General features: G+C 41.3%; 1 protein-coding gene across 1 annotated transcript in view; it reads right to left on the bottom strand.

Annotated features, from left to right (window-relative positions):
* The window catches only part of LOC128645272 (probable hydrolase PNKD), a 408,654-nt gene that overhangs the window by 44,057 nt on the left and 346,688 nt on the right, over positions 1–17,909 (bottom strand). The window contains 1 exon segment of the mRNA XM_053698128.1: positions 8,926–9,012. Within this exon segment, the coding sequence (XP_053554103.1) occupies positions 8,926–9,012 (87 nt within the window).

The raw sequence follows: 17,909 nt of genomic DNA, 5'->3' as shown, positions 1-17,909 counted from the left end.
CCCGAGACCATAGACCCTGAGCCTTCAGGTGTTTCCAGACCGCGCCCCAGCCCACCAGGCTGGCGTCGGTCGTTACAATGACCCACTCTGGTCTTCTGAAGCTCATCCCTTGGGACAGGTTGTCCAGGGTCAGCCACCAACGGAGTGAATCTCTGGTCCTCTGATCTACTTGGATCGTCGGGGACAAATCTGTATAATCCCCATTCCACTGTCTGAGCATGCACAGTTGTAATGGTCTTAGATGAATTCGCGCAAAAGGAACTATGTCCATTGCCGCAACCATCAAACCTATTACTTCCAAGCACTGCGCTATGGAAGGAAGAAGAACAGAATGAAGTACTTGACAAGAGCTTAGAAGTTTTGATTTTCTGGCTTCTGTCAGAAAAATCTTCATTTCCAAGGAGACTATTATTGTTCCCAAGAAGGGAACTCTTGTTGACGGGAATAGAGAACTTTTTTCTACGTTCACTTTCCACCCGTGAGATCTGAGAAAGGCTAGGACAATGTCCGTATGAGCCTTTGCTTGTGGTAGAGACGACGCTTGAATCAGTATGTCGTCCAAGTAGGGTACTACTGCAATGCCCCTTGGCCTTAGCACCGCTAGAAGGGACCCTAGTACCTTTGTGAAAATTCTTGGAGCAGTGGCTAGTCCGAATGGAAGTGCCACAAACTGGTAATGCTTGTCCAGAAAGGCGAATCTTAGGAACCGATGATGTTCCTTGTGGATAGGAATATGTAGATACGCATCCTTTAAATCCACCGTGGTCATGAATTGACCTTCCTGGATGGTAGGAAGAATTGTCCGAATGGTTTCCATCTTGAACGATGGGACCTTGAGAAATTTGTTTAGGATCTTGAGATCCAAAATTGGCCTGAATGTTCCCTCTTTTTTGGGAACTATGAACAGATTGGAGTAAAACCCCATCCCTTGTTCTCCTAATGGAACAGGATGAATCACTCCCATTTTTAACAGGTCTTCTACACAATGTAAGAATGCCTGTCTTTTTATTTGGTCTGAAGACAATTGAGACCTGTGGAACCTTCCCCTTGGGGGTAGTTCCTTGAATTCCAGGAGATAACCTTGAGAAACTATTTCTAGCGTCCAAGGATCCTGAACATCTCTTGCCCAAGCCTGAGCGAAGAGAGAGAGTCTGCCCCCCACCAGATCCGGTCCCGGATCGGGGGCCAGCATCTCATGCTGTCTTGGTAGCGGTAGCGGGCTTCTTGGCCTGCTTACCTTTGTTCCAGCCTTGCATCGGTCTCCAGGCTGGCTTGGTTTGAGAAGAATTACCCTCCTGCTTAGAGGATGTAGAATTTGAGGCTGGTCCGTTTCTGCGAAAGGGACGAAAATTTGTTTTATTTTTAGCCTTAAAAGACCTATCCTGAGGAAGGGCGTGGCCCTTTCCCCCAGTGATGTCTGAAATAATCTCTTTCAAGTCAGGGCCAAACAGCGTTTTCCCCTTGAAAGGGATGTTAAGCAATCTGTTCTTGGAAGACACATCCGCTGACCAAGACTTCAGCCAAAGTGCTCTGCGCGCCACAATAGCAAAACCTGAATTTTTCGCCGCTAATCTAGCTAATTGCAAAGTGGCGTCTAAGGTAAAAGAGTTAGCCAACTTAAGTGCTTGAACTCTGTCCATAACCTCCTCATAAGAGGATGCTTGATTGAGCGACTTTTCTAGTTCCTCGAACCAGAAACACGCTGCTGTAGTGACAGGAACAATGCATGAAATTGGTTGTAGAAGGTAACCTTGCTGAACAAACATCTTTTTAAGCAAACCCTCTAATTTTTTATCCATAGGATCTTTGAAAGCACAACTATCTTCTATAGGGATAGTGGTGCGTTTGTTTAGAGTAGAAACCGCCCCCTCGACCTTGGGGACTGTCTGCCATAAGTTCTTCCTGGGGTCGACCATAGGAAATAATTTCTTAAATATAGGGGGAGGGACAAAAGGTATGCCGGGCCTTTCCCATTCTTTATTTACAATGTCCGCCACCCGCTTGGGTATAGGAAAAGCTTCGGGGGGCACCGGGACCTCTAGGAACCTGTCCATCTTACATAATTTCTCTGGAATGACCAAATTGTCACAATCATCCAGAGTAGATAACACCTCCTTAAGCAGAGCGCGGAGATGTTCCAATTTAAATTTAAATGTAATAACGTCAGGTTCAGCTTGTTGAGAAATTTTTCCTGAATCTGAAATTTCTCCCTCAGACAAAACCTCCCTAGCCCCTTCAGACTGGTGTAAGGGCATGTCAGAACCATTATCATCAGCGTCCTCATGCTCTTCAGTATCTAAAACAGAGCAGTCGCGCTTTCGCTGATAAGTGGGCATTTTGGCTAAAATGTTTTTAATAGAATTATCCATTACAGCCGTTAATTGTTGCATAGTAAGGAGGATTGGCGCACTAGATTCACTAGGGACCTCCTGAGTGGGCAAGACTGGTGTAGACATAGAAGGAGATGATGCAGTACCATGCTTACTCCCCTCACTTAAGGAATCATTTTGGGCAACATTATTATCAGTGGCATCATTGTCCCTACTTTGTTTGTCACATTCATCAAATATATTTAAATGGAGAGGAACCTTGGCTTCCGAACATACAGAACATCGTCTATCTGATAGTTCAGACATGTTAATAGGCATAAACTTGATAACAAAGCACAAAAAACGTTTTAAAATAAAACCGTTACTGTCTCTTTAAATTTTAAACTGAACACACTTTTTTACTGAATATACGCAAAAGTATGAAGGAAATGTTCAAAATTCACCAAAATTTCACCACAGTGTCATAAAGCCTTAAAAGTATTGCACACCAAATTTGAAAGCTTTAACTCTTAAAATAACGGAACCGGAGCCGTTTTTACATTTAACCCCTATACAGTCCCTGGTATCTGCTTTGCTGAGACCCAACCAAGCCCAGAGGGGAATACGATACCAAATGACGCCTTCAATAAGCTTTTTCAGTGGATCTGAGCTCCCCACACATGCATCTGCATGCCTTGCTTCTCAAAAACAACTGCGCATTAGTGGCGCGAAAATGAGGCTCTGCCTATGACTAGAAAAGGCCCCCAGTGAAAAAGGTGTCCAATACAGTGCCTGCCGTTTTTTTTAATAAAATTCCCAAGATTAAAATAACTCTCCAAAGTTATAAACCATTAAATATGCTTATAAAGTAATCGTTTTGGCCCAGAAAAATGTCTACCAGTCTTTAAAGCCCTTGTGAAGCCCTTTTATTCTTATATTGAAAATTAAGAAAATGGCTTACCGGATCCCATAGGGAAAATGACAGCTTCCAGCATTACCAAGTCTTGTTAGAAATGTGTCATACCTCAAGCAGCCAAAGTCTGCTCACTGTTTCCCCCAACTGAAGTTAATTCCTCTCAACAGTCCTGTGTGGAAACAGCCATCGATTTTAGTAACGGTTGCTAAAATCATTTTCCTCTTACAAACAGAAATCTTCATCTCTTTTCTGTTTCAGAGTAAATAGTACATACCAGCACTATTTTAAAATAACAAACTCTTGATAGAAGAATAAAAACTACATTTAAACACCAAAAAACTCTGAGCCATCTCCGTGGAGATGTTGCCTGTGCAACGGCAAAGAGAATGACTGGGGAAGGCGGAGCCTAGGAGGGATCATGTGACCAGCTTTGCTGGGCTCTTTGCCATTTCCTGTTGGGGAAGAGAATATCCCACAAGTAAGGATGACGCCGTGGACCGGACACACCTATGTTGGAGAAACGGTATATAATATGTGTGGGTACAGTAAATGAGTAAGAGGAGAATTACAGCTAAACACAAACACAGCAGAAATGTAAAAATAGCCTTGGTCCCAAACAGACAGAAAATGGAAAAGTGCTGCGGTCATTAAAGGGTTAAAAAGATAATCCCTTTATTACCCATTCCCCAGTTTTGCATAACCAACACACAGTTATAATAATAAACGTTTTACCTCTGTAATTACCTTCTATCTATGCCTCAGCAAACTGCCCCCTTATTTCAATTTTTTTTGACAGACTTGCATTTTAGCCAATCAGTGCTCACTCCTAGGAGCTTAACGTGCGTGAGCTCAATGTTATCTATATGAAACACATGAACTAATGCCCTCTAGTGGTAAAAAACTGTCAAAATGTTTTCAGATTAGAGGCGGCCTTCAAGAAATTAGCATATGAACCTCCTAGGTTTAGCTTTCAACTAAGAATACCAAAAGAACAAAGCAAAATTGGTGATAAAGGTAAATTGGAAAGTTGTTTAAAATGACATGTCCTATTTAAATCATGAGTTGTTTTTTTAACTTGACTGTCCCTTTAAGTGAAATAAATTTTAAAAAAATGCGTTGGTTTACTAAATATGATAACTGTATTCAGTATGACACAATGCCAAGTTAATTATAACAGAAAACAAACCCCTGATAAATACATTATTTAGCTCAAATTAGGACACAGCTGAGCTCTAAGCATGATGGTGTTTAGAAAATACTAAAATAAGGGAACTTGCCTATCACCATCCTGTCAGAAGTGCCCTAAGCTATTGTATATTAACGCATATAGGAAAATGTTAAAAATACACACTTTCTCACCATATTACTAGTACACATAGTTTTATCACTGATGCTTTTTGTAACCCTTGAGATACTGACAGTCATCGTGTGCTGCTATAAGATCTGAAAGACAGATGTCTTTTCTTGGCAGAAAAATCAAGATTCATGTAAATGATTATGTGCTGCCAAATCATTCCTTTTACTGCAAATGATAGCTGATGTGGGCTATAATTGCCATATGGAGGAACAGTGTTACACAGAGGGAAATATGTTTTAAACTTATTCTGAAGAAGAAGCTAAACCAAGAGTTGCCCTGTGGGAATCCATTCAGTTTTCTGCTATAGACATCTTAAAGCGACACTAGTGTAGGGTAGCGATGTATCCAGTAGTCCTACTTACCTTACACAACAGATGTGCACACACAGTATCCGGACCTCCAGCTCGGTGTATAATTGATAGAGAATGGCTGGTGCTGCACAGCTTTCTATTAACCATTAAGGCTGTTTATTTGTTAAAATTAGTTAATTAGATTAATAATATTTACACATTTTATATTGTTTATCTGATGTAAACTGAATTCATATGATATTATCCCCATTGCTATCACTTCTAGAGAAGAAACCAAGATAGAAAAAAAACTTACAATATAAAAAGTGGTCAAATTTCATTCTAGGGGGGGCGGAGCCAGCCGTGCAACTGAGCAGACGTGTTTCTCTACAGCTCCGGCTTTAAGCCGATAAATTTCATGATTACAACTGCTCAGAACTGACTAAATTATGATATGGCTGCAGCTACCACTGTTAACCGTCAAATGGTCAATCCAAATCTCAAGGTGATAGCCTAAAGTGCGCTGGACATCATCTGTTTCCACAATGCAGACAGCCGGGTGACTATTGGAGAGCGGCCATCTTAGCATCTACGCAGCACCTATTATCTAATGAAAACTTTAGAGATTTGCCTGAGTGAATAAAAGATCGCTCACCGAGAGCAACTTTTAAACCCACCGAGTAACGAAGATTAGGCGCACTAAACTGCTCTACAACTACTTAAATCTGGTGAGAGTCACTACTTGCGTTGCCGATGAAGGTAATACCTTCTTTTTCAGATATGGGCCTAGCAACATATATTCTTGCCGAACTCAGCTCCCTGCTTGAACAATGCCAGAAAGATTTCGATGATATACTTGGAGCTGCACTTGCCGATCCTCTTGAAGGTGACTTCCCTCTGGACTTTCTAGTTGAGAGCCCGAACACTGAGGGTTGGGGCCTGTCACGGGCACTGCCGTGTGCAGCTGTCAGCGTGCAGCATGTTTCTTCTCCTGAGTATCGGGAACCGGCAAGACAGTTGACAGGGTCATATAACGATGGCCTGATAATCAAAGCATACATCCCGTACCAGATTAACACATATGAGGGGCATATCCCGACTGTCGGCCTTCCGCAATTTGACACAGCACCTGTTGGGCCTTTTCCACGTAAGCCGAGTTCTTCCCCAGTGCTATGTAAGCTTAGATATAACTCACACAGGCAATCGCCGCTGTCTTTCCTGCTGCTTACAAAGAATAAGGGCCATCTGAGATTACATACCTCTCTAGCGTATCAGCCTTGGTGTTCATTGTACCTGATGGAGGAATGGATGTTGCAAACTGCTCTTAACAGGTTATCACCTCTTGCTATTAACCGGAGAGGAATAGGTTAAGCAACTCTATCTTTTCAACATGAGGCCCCGATAATGACTTCCTCGCTTTGGCCACTGGATACGAGGTGAATATCCTGAAGTATATAGTTAATGGAGACTCACTTAATTAGACATTGCGGCAACTAATGTGGACATACCAGCAAGTGTCGAGGTTGGGGTTTACACTTCTGATCCCACAAAGGTTATAGACTTGAGCTTCCTACTAAAGACTTTTTTTTTCATGTCTGATATATGCAGTTTATAATGTTTAGCTTAATCAGTTTGTTGCCTTATTTACAGTTCAACTTCATATATATGTTATGTCCCTATGCTTTAAATTATGAGACTTGGATCTTAACATACTGTATGTGATATCATTAGCCACTGGTGTGGGGTAAATTTAAAGAACAATACTCTAGAACTGTTTATTGCTTATCTTCTCTTCACTATTTTAAGTGCTTATATTTTTATGCCTATATGCAATTTGTTAACCCTTACTCTACAATATGCTCTGAAATCCCCCAGATGTTATTTTTAAGGCCACCTTACTACTGAGGTACGATAATTATATTTATGCTGATGCCAGTTCATTTAAAGCTCAGGGGTTGCCTAATGTGCTATAGAGACAGTCTACTATATTATGTGATTGTGTATGTGCAACAGTGAGTTCTACAGTAAAAGCCCCAAGTGTAGAGCTACAATATTATATGTTTATAGACTAATTCAAGCTGTTCCCTGGAAAATCTGTTTGTGCCAAGCTATGTTCTTGTTTGTTTTTTATTTTCACTGGGGCACTAATAGACACTGAGTGTAATACTACCTGGCTGTATTTCTCTCTATGCTTGAATGGGGCCAGTTTATCATCCCTCTAGTTATTTATTTTGTTACATTGTTTGCATATATGGTGAGATTACCAGAATTTAAACATTTCATCACATAATTCTTCTGAGTTTACAGTCCCCCCATGCTTCATGTATGGACATTGAGCTTGGAAGAAGTTTGTGTGCATGTCTTCTCGCTGCCAGCGGCCGGTGCGGCGTGATGATTGTGCCCAACAAATATATGGCTCTATAGAATAGTCTTAGATCTAACTTTTCACCACAATGCCTGTTATTGTACATAATGTTATAATTGCTCACTTTGTGCTATGGTTATAATTTTGATCTCGATTACCTATCTGCATTTGTTGTGTAACCATAACATACTCCTGTGCTATCAATATTATTCATATTTGCATATACATACAGGTGAGCTGCAGCCGCACTGCTAACTAATACTTATCCTATGCTATGATTTCAGTCTCTTCTTTTTTCTAGCGATACTTTGGACATGGCTATCCTGTGAGGCATAACCTCAATTCAAGACCTATGATACGCTTCTGACGCAGGCTGGCCCTGCATTAACATTGCCATTATTTCAGGTCTACTCACTTGCAATACCCTTAATGCAATATTACTCTAGTTTAGAGTTCCTTTACCTCTACTTTCCCCATAGCCATTCATATGCTTATAAGGCCTTACACAGAGACATAATGAGCCCTCACCTACCTCGTTCAAGAAACCAACTACAGTAGCTGACCCAATTGCAATCTCTTACAGATGCAATTGATCAACATATCTAGAAAGTAATCAGATGTTTTATCGGCTTCTCATGTATATCTTACCACCTCCTACCCCCCACCCCATATAACAAACCTCCTTCTACAGGAGGGTTAAATACGCGGTTTCTCTTGCACATACCGCACCCTGTTTCCCTTCTTTGCTAGCAAAATCTTGCAGTTTATCAAGATTTTTAGAATGTTCCGAAAAATGACAAAGTTTGAAGATGTAGCTTGAATATTTCTAAATGTTTCAGAAGCTTATATCAGTTGAAAATTTTATTCTAATTTGCCATAGGTTCAAGAGAATCCATTTTTATCACTCTATTTCCTCTAGACATCATTTTAGATGACAGGAGTCCAAAAGTGGCTTCTTTTATTCGGAGAGGAAAATACTGTAAAGTAGAAAATGAGGTTTCAGTTTTGCCTGTTACATATAAATATGGAAATGTTACTTTGGGTTTTCTCATGACAAATCTTTACCTGCATGTGACTATAGCATAATTTTGAACTCCTATGTAATGTCATAGTTTAAAAGAATATTTCTGAATACCTATGTAACATGTTTATTTGATGATGTTTTGTCAATAACCTCAATAAAAAACAAAAAAAAATTACATTCTAAGATACTATTCTGCATTTAAAAAAAAAATCAGCCAGAAGAGATCTAGCTCGTTATCCATTATACCAGTAAAACATTCTCCTTACTTTTTAATAACATCATTTTACTTGTTCCATGATTAAACTATGCAGTTGTAGCTGCACATCTTGCACATTCTTTGATTTACCACAAGGTGTCACTAAAGAAGCAGATTTTGTAGACCTTGTGAGGTTTATTGGCACATTTTGCACAGATTATTTGATTTACCACAAGGTGTCACTAAAGAAGCAGATTTTGTAGACCTTGTGAGGTTTATAGGCACATTTTGCACAGATTATTTGATTTACCACAAGGTGTCACTAAAGAAGCAGATTTTGTAGACCTTTTGAGGTTTATAGGCACATTTTGCACAGATTCTCTGATTTACCACAAGGTGTCACTGAAGAAGTAGATTCTGTAGACTTTATGAGGTTTATAGGCACATTTGGATACTCCTTGCACATACCTGGCCAGAGCAATGTGTTGTCACTTAGAGAGGCTACAGTGTCCAGTGAAGCAAGCATGGTTTCTGCTGATCCTTCAAACATTCTACCTGCAGAAGCAACACAAAAATTATATTTTTAGAGAAGAGACATTACAATATAAAGTAGGTAACCACATCTCCCCTTTAAAAGGACATAAAACCCAAAATGTCTTTCACAAGAGAGCATGCAATTTTAAACTACTTTCCAATTTACTTATATTATCTAATTTGCTTTATTCTCTTGTTAACTTTTGCTAAAAAGGCATACCAAGGTAGACTCAGGAGTGGTAATGTACTACTGGGAGCTAGCTGCTGAATAGTGGCTGCGCTTACATGCCTGTTATCACTGGCTCATTTGATGTGATCAGCTAGCTCTCAGTAGTGCATTGATTTTCCTTCAATAAAGGATACCAAGAGATTTTAGCAATTCTGATAACAGAAGTAAATTGTAAAGCTGTATAAAATTGAATGATATGCCTGAATCCTGTAAGAAAAATGTGGGGTTTTATGACACTTTAAAGTCTAATATTTACGTAAAATGCAAACTGTTGCATAGCTTTGTGGTTGTAGTTCTTTTCACTGACTACAGCACTGTAATTTAGTACAAACATTTATTATTCAAAGGGAGCGATAATCAAGGTTGTATCAGGGTGGCACTTACACTGTTTTAATAGTGGGGGTCATGCAGAGCAGTACGTTTTGTCTGGGGCCAAACAAACCAGAGAAATACAGAAGCAATGAAAACAATCAGTATTGTTCTTGTGATGCGTCTTAGAATGGGTCACTGCAGAATGCATCATTCTCACATGATAACATGCAATATGTACTAAATACATGGAGCAGTGGGATAGAGCAAGGGAAGTACTCTTAATACAGAAGGCCCTTAAAGGGATAGTCTAGTCAAAACTAAACTTGCATGATTCAGAAAGAGCATGCAATTTTAAGTAACTTTCTAATTTACTGCTATTATCAATTATTCTTCGTTCTCTTGGTACCTTTATTTGAATGTAAGCTTAGGGGCCGGGTAGCGCTTGCTGATTGGTGGTTACATTTAGACACCAATAAAGTGCTACCCAGGTTCTGAACCAAAAATAGGCTGGCTCATAAGCGTATATTTCTGCTTTTTCAAATAAAGATACCAAGAGAACGAAGAAAATTGATAATAGGAGTAAATTAGTAAGTTGCTTAAAATTACATGCACCATCTGAATCCTTAAAGTTTAATTTTGACTAGACTATCCCTTTAACAAATAAAACATTACCATAGATTATAAAAAAGACTGCTTTTATGTCCATACACATTTTTAAGCTATATTACAAGTATAAGAACTCATATGTTCAGTATAAATGTGCAGTACTTAAAAAAAGAGGGCTTCTTCAAAAAAATTTTTTTGCAAAGTCAACAGAATATAAACTAATAAGGTTGAGTCTATCAAACTATTGAAACAATACACTGAGAATGTTGCTGCTTTATCTGAGAAAGAAAAGAAAAAAAACAACAACCCATAAATCACAGCTGAAACAAAATGGCACCTTTAGGGATAGGGTTGGGTTAAACCATTGGTTGTTGGAGAGCTTTGCAGGGTACAGTTAATCAATTTTATGCAGACTTCTCTGGCAGCCAAAATACTAAAAAGAGGAAGACACCACTTGTTGATTTCGTTTGCGGAGGTTGATGAAAAACTTATTCACGGGCTGAGAGCCTGCGGGACTTGGTCTCCTCAGAGGCTTTTGGGCTCGGTCGAGTATAGTGATCTGAGCAGTCTCTAACAAGGGCCTTGCTGGTTCTAACTGTTGGGCAATTACTTGTGCCTTTCATTTTTGTCCTTTCTGCTTCTGGTGAAGCATTTTTTTTGGGGGGGGGGGTTTTGGGAGTTTGGGTGTTTTCAGGCTATGGTGCCCTCAGAATGGGCTGCCTTTTGTACCCGCCCGTTTTGCATTCAGTGTCCTCCATAGCTTGGTATTGTTTTCCCAAAAGTAATGAATGCAGCAGTGGACTCTCCCCGTTTATGAAGAAAAACTTTAAATTATGCTTACCTGATAATTTTCTTTTCTTCAGACAGGGAGAGTCCACAGCTGCATTCATTTCTTTTGGGAATTCAGAAGCTGGCCACCGGGGGGAGGAAAAGACAACCCAGCCAAAGGCTTAAATACCTCCCCCACTTCCCTCATCCACCAGTCATTCAGCCGAGGGAACAAGGTACAGTAGGAGAAATAGGGTAAAAAAAAAAGGTGCCAGAAGAACAAAACAAAAATTACAGCTGCATCATATAAAACGCGGACGGGGAGCTGTGGACTCTCCCCGTCTGAAGAAAAGAAAATTATCAGGTAAGCATAATTTAAAGTTTTTCTTCATAAATGGGGAGAGTCCACAGCTGCATTCATTACTTTTGGGAAAACAATACCCAAGCTATGGAGGACACTGAATGCAAAACGGGCGGGTACAAAAGGCAGCCCATTCTGAGGACACCATAGCCTGAAAACACCCGAACTCCCCAAAAAAAAAAAAAAAAAAAAAAAAAAAAAAAAAAACGCTTCACCAGAAGCAGAAAGGACAAAAATGAAAGGCACAAGTAACTGCCCAACAGTTAGAACCAGCAGGGCCCTTGTTAGAGACTGCTCAGATCACTATACTCGACTGAGCCCAAAAGCCTCTGAGGAGACCAAGACCCGCAGGCTCTCAGCCCGTGAATAAACTCACCCCCGACCAGAAGGAAGGGAAACATCCACATTCTCCCGGAAGGGAAGACTAAGGTTTCAGATAAGGGAGTCTGAAAGAACCCCTAAAAAAACAAAAAGACTAGGGCAATAAAGAAAAAACACAAGGGTAACTCAAAGAGTAACCAAGGATGAAACAGGGAAAATCCGACGAAGGACCCTACCGCCCTAGCAGAGCAAGGGAGGAAAATCCCAGACCCCTATCTGCATGGATTCTATGGGACCAAAGTAAAGCCCTGAAAAACTAAGGGGGAAAGGTAGAACCCCTTCCCTACGCAGAGTGCAAACTTGCACACAGGACAGAGCAAATGAAGACAAACCGTCCCCAGGAGCCGTGAAAAAACAGCATCTGAATATCTGAACATGCTCCTTTGAAAGCCATATGCTTCTGGCTGCAAAGGTGGTCTAAGCGAACAGAAGTTGCCCATCCTAGCTAACCAAGCTAGTAAACTGCACAGGACCAGAAGTACAAAGAAGTACAGAACAACACTTTCCCAAGAAAAGCAGGTAAGGAAGGATAGTACCAAGAACCAGCAGAGAAAAACTACCTGCTGAGGAGGGATCCACCACGAAACCTTCCACCTAAGGAAGGCTCACAAGATCTATGATACACTGTCAACGTTCAACAGATCCCTAACCCTCACTCCGGGCAACAGACCCAGCACCAAAGCGACTGGCAATGTCCAAAAAACAAAGGAATTAAAAATTCCCCGAATCACCAAGACCTTCAGGAAGGAAAAGGGAGGAGATCCACCCCCCCCAAAAAGAGCTTGGGTTCCAGAACCCAGTCGCAGCTCGCTTCCTGAAGACTAAGGACACTAACAAAAGGAGAACCTCTACTGAAACTACAGTAATGGCATGTCACAAGAAACCCAGCCCTTTCCTGACACCCTGCACGCAAAGCAGAGGGAACAACCACACTGAACAGAGGAAGAAAAAGGTCCTCCGGGCACCAGGCGGATACTGTGGAATGACAAGTCCACCCCAAAGGGAGGGAAAACAAAAATAGCTCACACGCACACAGGTATGGAGTGTAAAGCTGTAGATGGACCAAAAGATCAAATACCGATTGATCCCTAAAGGCTCTAGGGACAACAAACATCTGGATTGTGAAGATAACAATAGTCTCCTAAGATCCTCTCAGGATCAACTTCCCAGAAGTACCTACAGCTCGAGGATTTACGAATGGACAAGCATTCTAACCCCTGGCGAATGAAACTCAAATGCCTAGGCAGGGGCAAACACAGGAAAAAAAGAGACAACATAATCTGCAGAGCTCCAAGAATATGAGAGCAGACAAGATCCCGGAAGTAGAAAAAACCCCAAAAGACCCTAACTTCCTGAAACAGATGACCAGAAGGCCAGCCCCAAGGAAAGGGGACAAAAGGCCCAATCAGCCTTGACCCGAAAGGAGAGGTACCGTCATCAAGGAAACAGAGTCCAAGAGGACAATCTCAAAGGAAGCCTCAAAGAAGGAGACGAGACAAACACCACCAGTACCTGGCACCACAGGCGTCCATGGAATACTCTGAACCTCCGACCCACTATGGGAAGGAGAAAAAAACTCTAGCACCTGAACCAAAAGAACCCAGGAGCCTACAGAGTACGCCTTAGCAGGATCCGAACCTCGGAAACCCCACCAGCTAAGCATGGGTAGGACAATTAGGACTGAGCACAATCCACTCTGATGCCCCCAGAATAATAAATGAGGACCAGCCTGACGTCTAGGAATGAAAGGCCACCTATAACTTGCAACGAAAAACAAGAGAACGAAACTCAACACAAGAGTGAGCCACTCGGCACCCCAACTGGACTAGCCAGGTATAACGGGCACCACGTGTCTGATATAGACCCCAATGAACAGAAAACTAGTACTCAACGAGGACCAGCCTGATACATAGGGCACCCAAGAACTGTCCAAGGTCACAGAAAGTCGAGACCCTAGAAGGGATAGACAAATTAAACAAAAGGTAGACATAACAATGTCCTAACCTATCATATAACTTTCGCAGAAGCGTCCAATGCGACCACAAAATCGCAAGTATCAAATTCCAGAGAACAAAATGTTTACAAAGGAAAACATTATAACAGACATGAGTTTTCATAAAATTAAATAAAATACATCCTAACGGGATCAAAGAAAAGGAGGGCAGAACCCGCAGGTGAACGCCCAAGAAAAAAAGGCACACTAATAGGACCAGCCAATCAGAAACCCCATTCTTCCGAAACTCAGAACTGGAATAAGATACCCAAAAAAGGAAAACTAAATTAGAGACGACAAGGAGATTAACTTCATCCCCACACGTCTAACCCAGCTTGCAGTCAGGAACAGAAGACCGAGGATCCCTCAACCTAGTAGGACTGGGATCCTCTAGCACCGACAAAACATGCCGCAGCAGGACACAAAGGCGTGCCAGTCTATAACGAAAAGCAAGTCTTACCTCCTCCGGGGGAAGCTGACGACCCGACCCCGAGGGTTGGGCCCCTGAAGCTTCAGAGGAAACCGTTTCCCAAGATGGCTGGTCCAACCCAGACGATCCCACGCCTGAAGAGCCCTGGTTTACAGAACACGGACAGTATCTCAGCAACACCTCCCTCCCTGGAAGATGTAAATGCGCCAAAGCCATAGATATGGCCATGCAGAACCGTGCCGTAACCTCTGGAGGAAACAAGCTGCATTCCGGAGAAGGGGTAATGGCATTAGGGATACCTGCTTGCGTAGCCAAAAAAGGTTCTAGGGGACGCACCTCACAGGATATGGGATCCCCAGGGGCGGATGGCTCGGCGGACTCCAAGTTACCTGTTTCGGGAGAAGAGGAGAGCACTCTAGAGGGTCATTCGGAACATAACTGATGGGCATGCATTACCCGGGCCATTTCATACTCTTCACAAGAAGTAGAATCTGAATCAGAGACATCCATCTCCAAAAAATCAGAATCCTCCATAACTAGGTGATAGAAATTATGGATACAAAATAAAAAAAAATAAAAAAAACGGCACCTTACACCCCCAATGGCTGGGGCACTCACCACCTCCTGTGACCCAGACAACTAGCAAAACAGACTCTCTCCGTTGCCATGAGGTCAGGAATATGGAAATGGAGGACAGAACGTGACCACGCCTAGTCACAAGGTACAACGTGCAGGCCAGAGAGAAGAGCGCCAAGACCACCAGGGCCGCGCAGCCTGACAAAAAGGCTGTTATGTTCCGATATAGCCACGAGACCAAGTATCACTACACATTAGCAGACAGAATCACATAACGAACATGATTAAAGTCCCCCCTGTTCAATAACCCCCCTCAGGAGATATTAACCCTTGATTCTTTAAAGATAAAGGAGTTCCACTGAGACCCTGACTTCTTTATTTACATTACATTCACATCATTGTAGTAAAATTAAATGATCTTACCGGAATCTACGCTGTGGAACAGGAACAAGGCCCTTCAAGTGTGACAGATAGTAGCCTCACTTCTGACATGGACTTGAGTGAAAAAAGCAGGCAGGGAAACTCGTCAACGCTGATTGCTAAGGAGCTGTTAACATGAGTCGGTATGGTTTCGCAGAAAGACTCTCCCTGCATCTCCGGAGTCTAATATTCATCCATGCTCTCATTGAGAGGCTGACAACATTACTTAAAACTCCAGTCCCATTTCGAAGAGTACTACCCTCCAGGACTATCATTAATCTTCCGACAGTTCTCTGCCAACGTCCTATGACGAAAGGCAAAGAATGACTGGGGGATAAGGGAAGTGGGGGAGGTATTTAAGCCTTTGGCTGGGGTGTCTTTGCCTCCTCCTGGTGGCCAGGTTCTGAATTCTCAAAAGTAATGAATGCAGCTGTGGACTCTCCCAGTTTATGAAGAAAACACCTGTTTGCTTTAGAAATGCAACAATTAGCCAGGCAATCAAGCAACATTGAGATGTCGGCATCTTAACATTGGCAACATTTTATTACCACTGATTTAACTACTTACTTTTCTGTGCTATTACGATAGCAAAACTTTATCAGTGTGTCCACAATACAATACGTGATACACTGCTTAGCAAGTAATGATATTAAAGGGACATTCCAGTCAATATTTAAATGCACATAGATTAATTACATTTGTGAATACAAACATACTGGCAATATATATGTAGTGGCAAAATTGCTTCTAGTAAAAGATATCAATGTTAAGATTTTTTCTGTGTGTAAAGGATAGCTAGATATTCGTAGTGCACCAGCATGGTATATACTGCAGCTGTTCAGAGTGCCAGTGGGGCTTGTATCATGTCAGCAATTAACAAATAGAGTAATTACCAGAAGGTACAAGCACATTAGGCTCTCTGAGCAAGTGCTGTGTTTAAAATGCTGGTGCACAGTGAATACTTAAAAGGACACTGAACCCAAATTTTTTCTTTCGTGATTCAGATAGAGGATGGAATTTTAAGCAACTTTCTAATTTACTCCTATTATCAATTCTTCTTTGTTCTCTTGCTATCTTTATTTGAAACAGAAGGCATCTAAGCTATTTTTTCGTTCAGGACCCTGGACAACACTTGTTTATTGGTCGGTTAAATTAATCCACCAATCAGCAAGAACAATACAGGCTGTTCACCAAAAATGGGCCGGCATCTAAACTTACATTGTTGCATTTCAAATAAAGATATCAAGAGAATGAAGAAAAAAACTATAATAGGAGTAAATTAGAAAGTTGCTTAAAATTGCATGCTCTATCTGAATCATGAAAGAAAAAAATGAGTTCAGTGTCCTTTTAAATACACTTTTGAAACAGCTATAGCTTTTATTAGAAGCATTTTTGCTAATACATGCGTATTGCAAAAATGCTTCTATTCAAAACTTAAATGTATCAATGTGGATTCAAATTTTGGCTGGAATGTTCCTTTAACTCAAGTTTTCTTTCTCCACTATATAAAACGGCTCCCACATCTTCACTTGTGCCAATAATCCTTTACCATGTAACCACACTAGCTACATAAATTACATATTTTAAGCTTAATCATTCATTGCTCTGGAGGGTAGTGATTGACTATCTCCTACAGTTTTTATTGTTCATTTTCTCTGGACGCTTGGGGTCAATGCCCCATGAGAAACAGGCCACAATCTGAACAAACAGGAACAAATAATATGGATAACTGGTTAGAACAAGCAACAATCCGACTCCCACAGATTTAGTTTTAGTAAGGTTTGACAGCTGCTGTAGGTTGCCTCGTGACCATAGAGTATTTATAGTGTCTTCCTGGGTATGGAATGTGGACATGGATCAATGAATCTTTATTGTATTGTGCTCTTCTGCAGTCACTTTTCCATATTGAATATACACTAGAGATATGCATTTGTTAGTTCCATATGCAACGTTTAACAAGTTTTTATTCATTGCATTTGCACCAAAAATAAATAACGCACTTTCCCCTAGACAAACTGAAATAAAAATGGATGCACAAATTTAATTTGGCAATTTTTATTATTAAAAAAACAAACAAAACAACCTATCTGCTGCTGCACTTATTCCCTAAACTTCAACATTATCTGACTCAATACCCGCCAACACCACACATACTTATAGCTGCTGGACTCCTCACTGTATCATTACCCTCCCACATCCAGCCTGCACCAAATCCCCCCTAACTGCAAACTCACTAACTGCACTAGCCCCCTAACAGCAAAACTCACCATGCGACTAACTCCCCTAACTACAACCCCACTAATCTAATCCCCTATTGCAACAAACCCCCTAAACGGGGACACCCCCAGCACACATAGTCCTCTAACAGACATCGAAACCTAACACTAACCCAATTACAGAAAAATGAAAAAAACATAATTTATGCTTACCTGATAAATTTATTTCTCTTGTGGTGTATCCAGTCCACGGATCATCCATTACTTGTGGGATATTCTCCTTCCCAACAGGAAGTTGCAAGAGGATCACCCACAGCAGAGCTGCTATATAGCTCCTAACCTAACTGCCATATCCAGTCATTCGACCAAAAACAAACAGAGAAAGGAGAAACCATAGGGTGCAGTGGTGACTGTAGTTTAAAAAATACCTGCCATAAAATGACAGGGCGGGCCGTGGACTGGATACACCACAAGAGAAATAAATTTATCAGGTAAGCATAAATTATGTTTTCTCTTGTAAGGTGTATCCAGTCCACGGATCATCCATTACTTGTGGGATACCAATACCAAAGCTAAAGTACGCGGATGAAGGGAGGGACAAGGCAGGTACTTAAATGGAAGGTACC

This window comes from Bombina bombina, chromosome 1 (genome assembly GCF_027579735.1).
Source record: "Bombina bombina isolate aBomBom1 chromosome 1, aBomBom1.pri, whole genome shotgun sequence".
NCBI classification, from domain to species: domain Eukaryota; kingdom Metazoa; phylum Chordata; class Amphibia; order Anura; family Bombinatoridae; genus Bombina; species Bombina bombina.
Note: the sequence above shows the minus strand (reverse complement) of the source record. Positions and strands in the feature narration are given on the sequence as shown.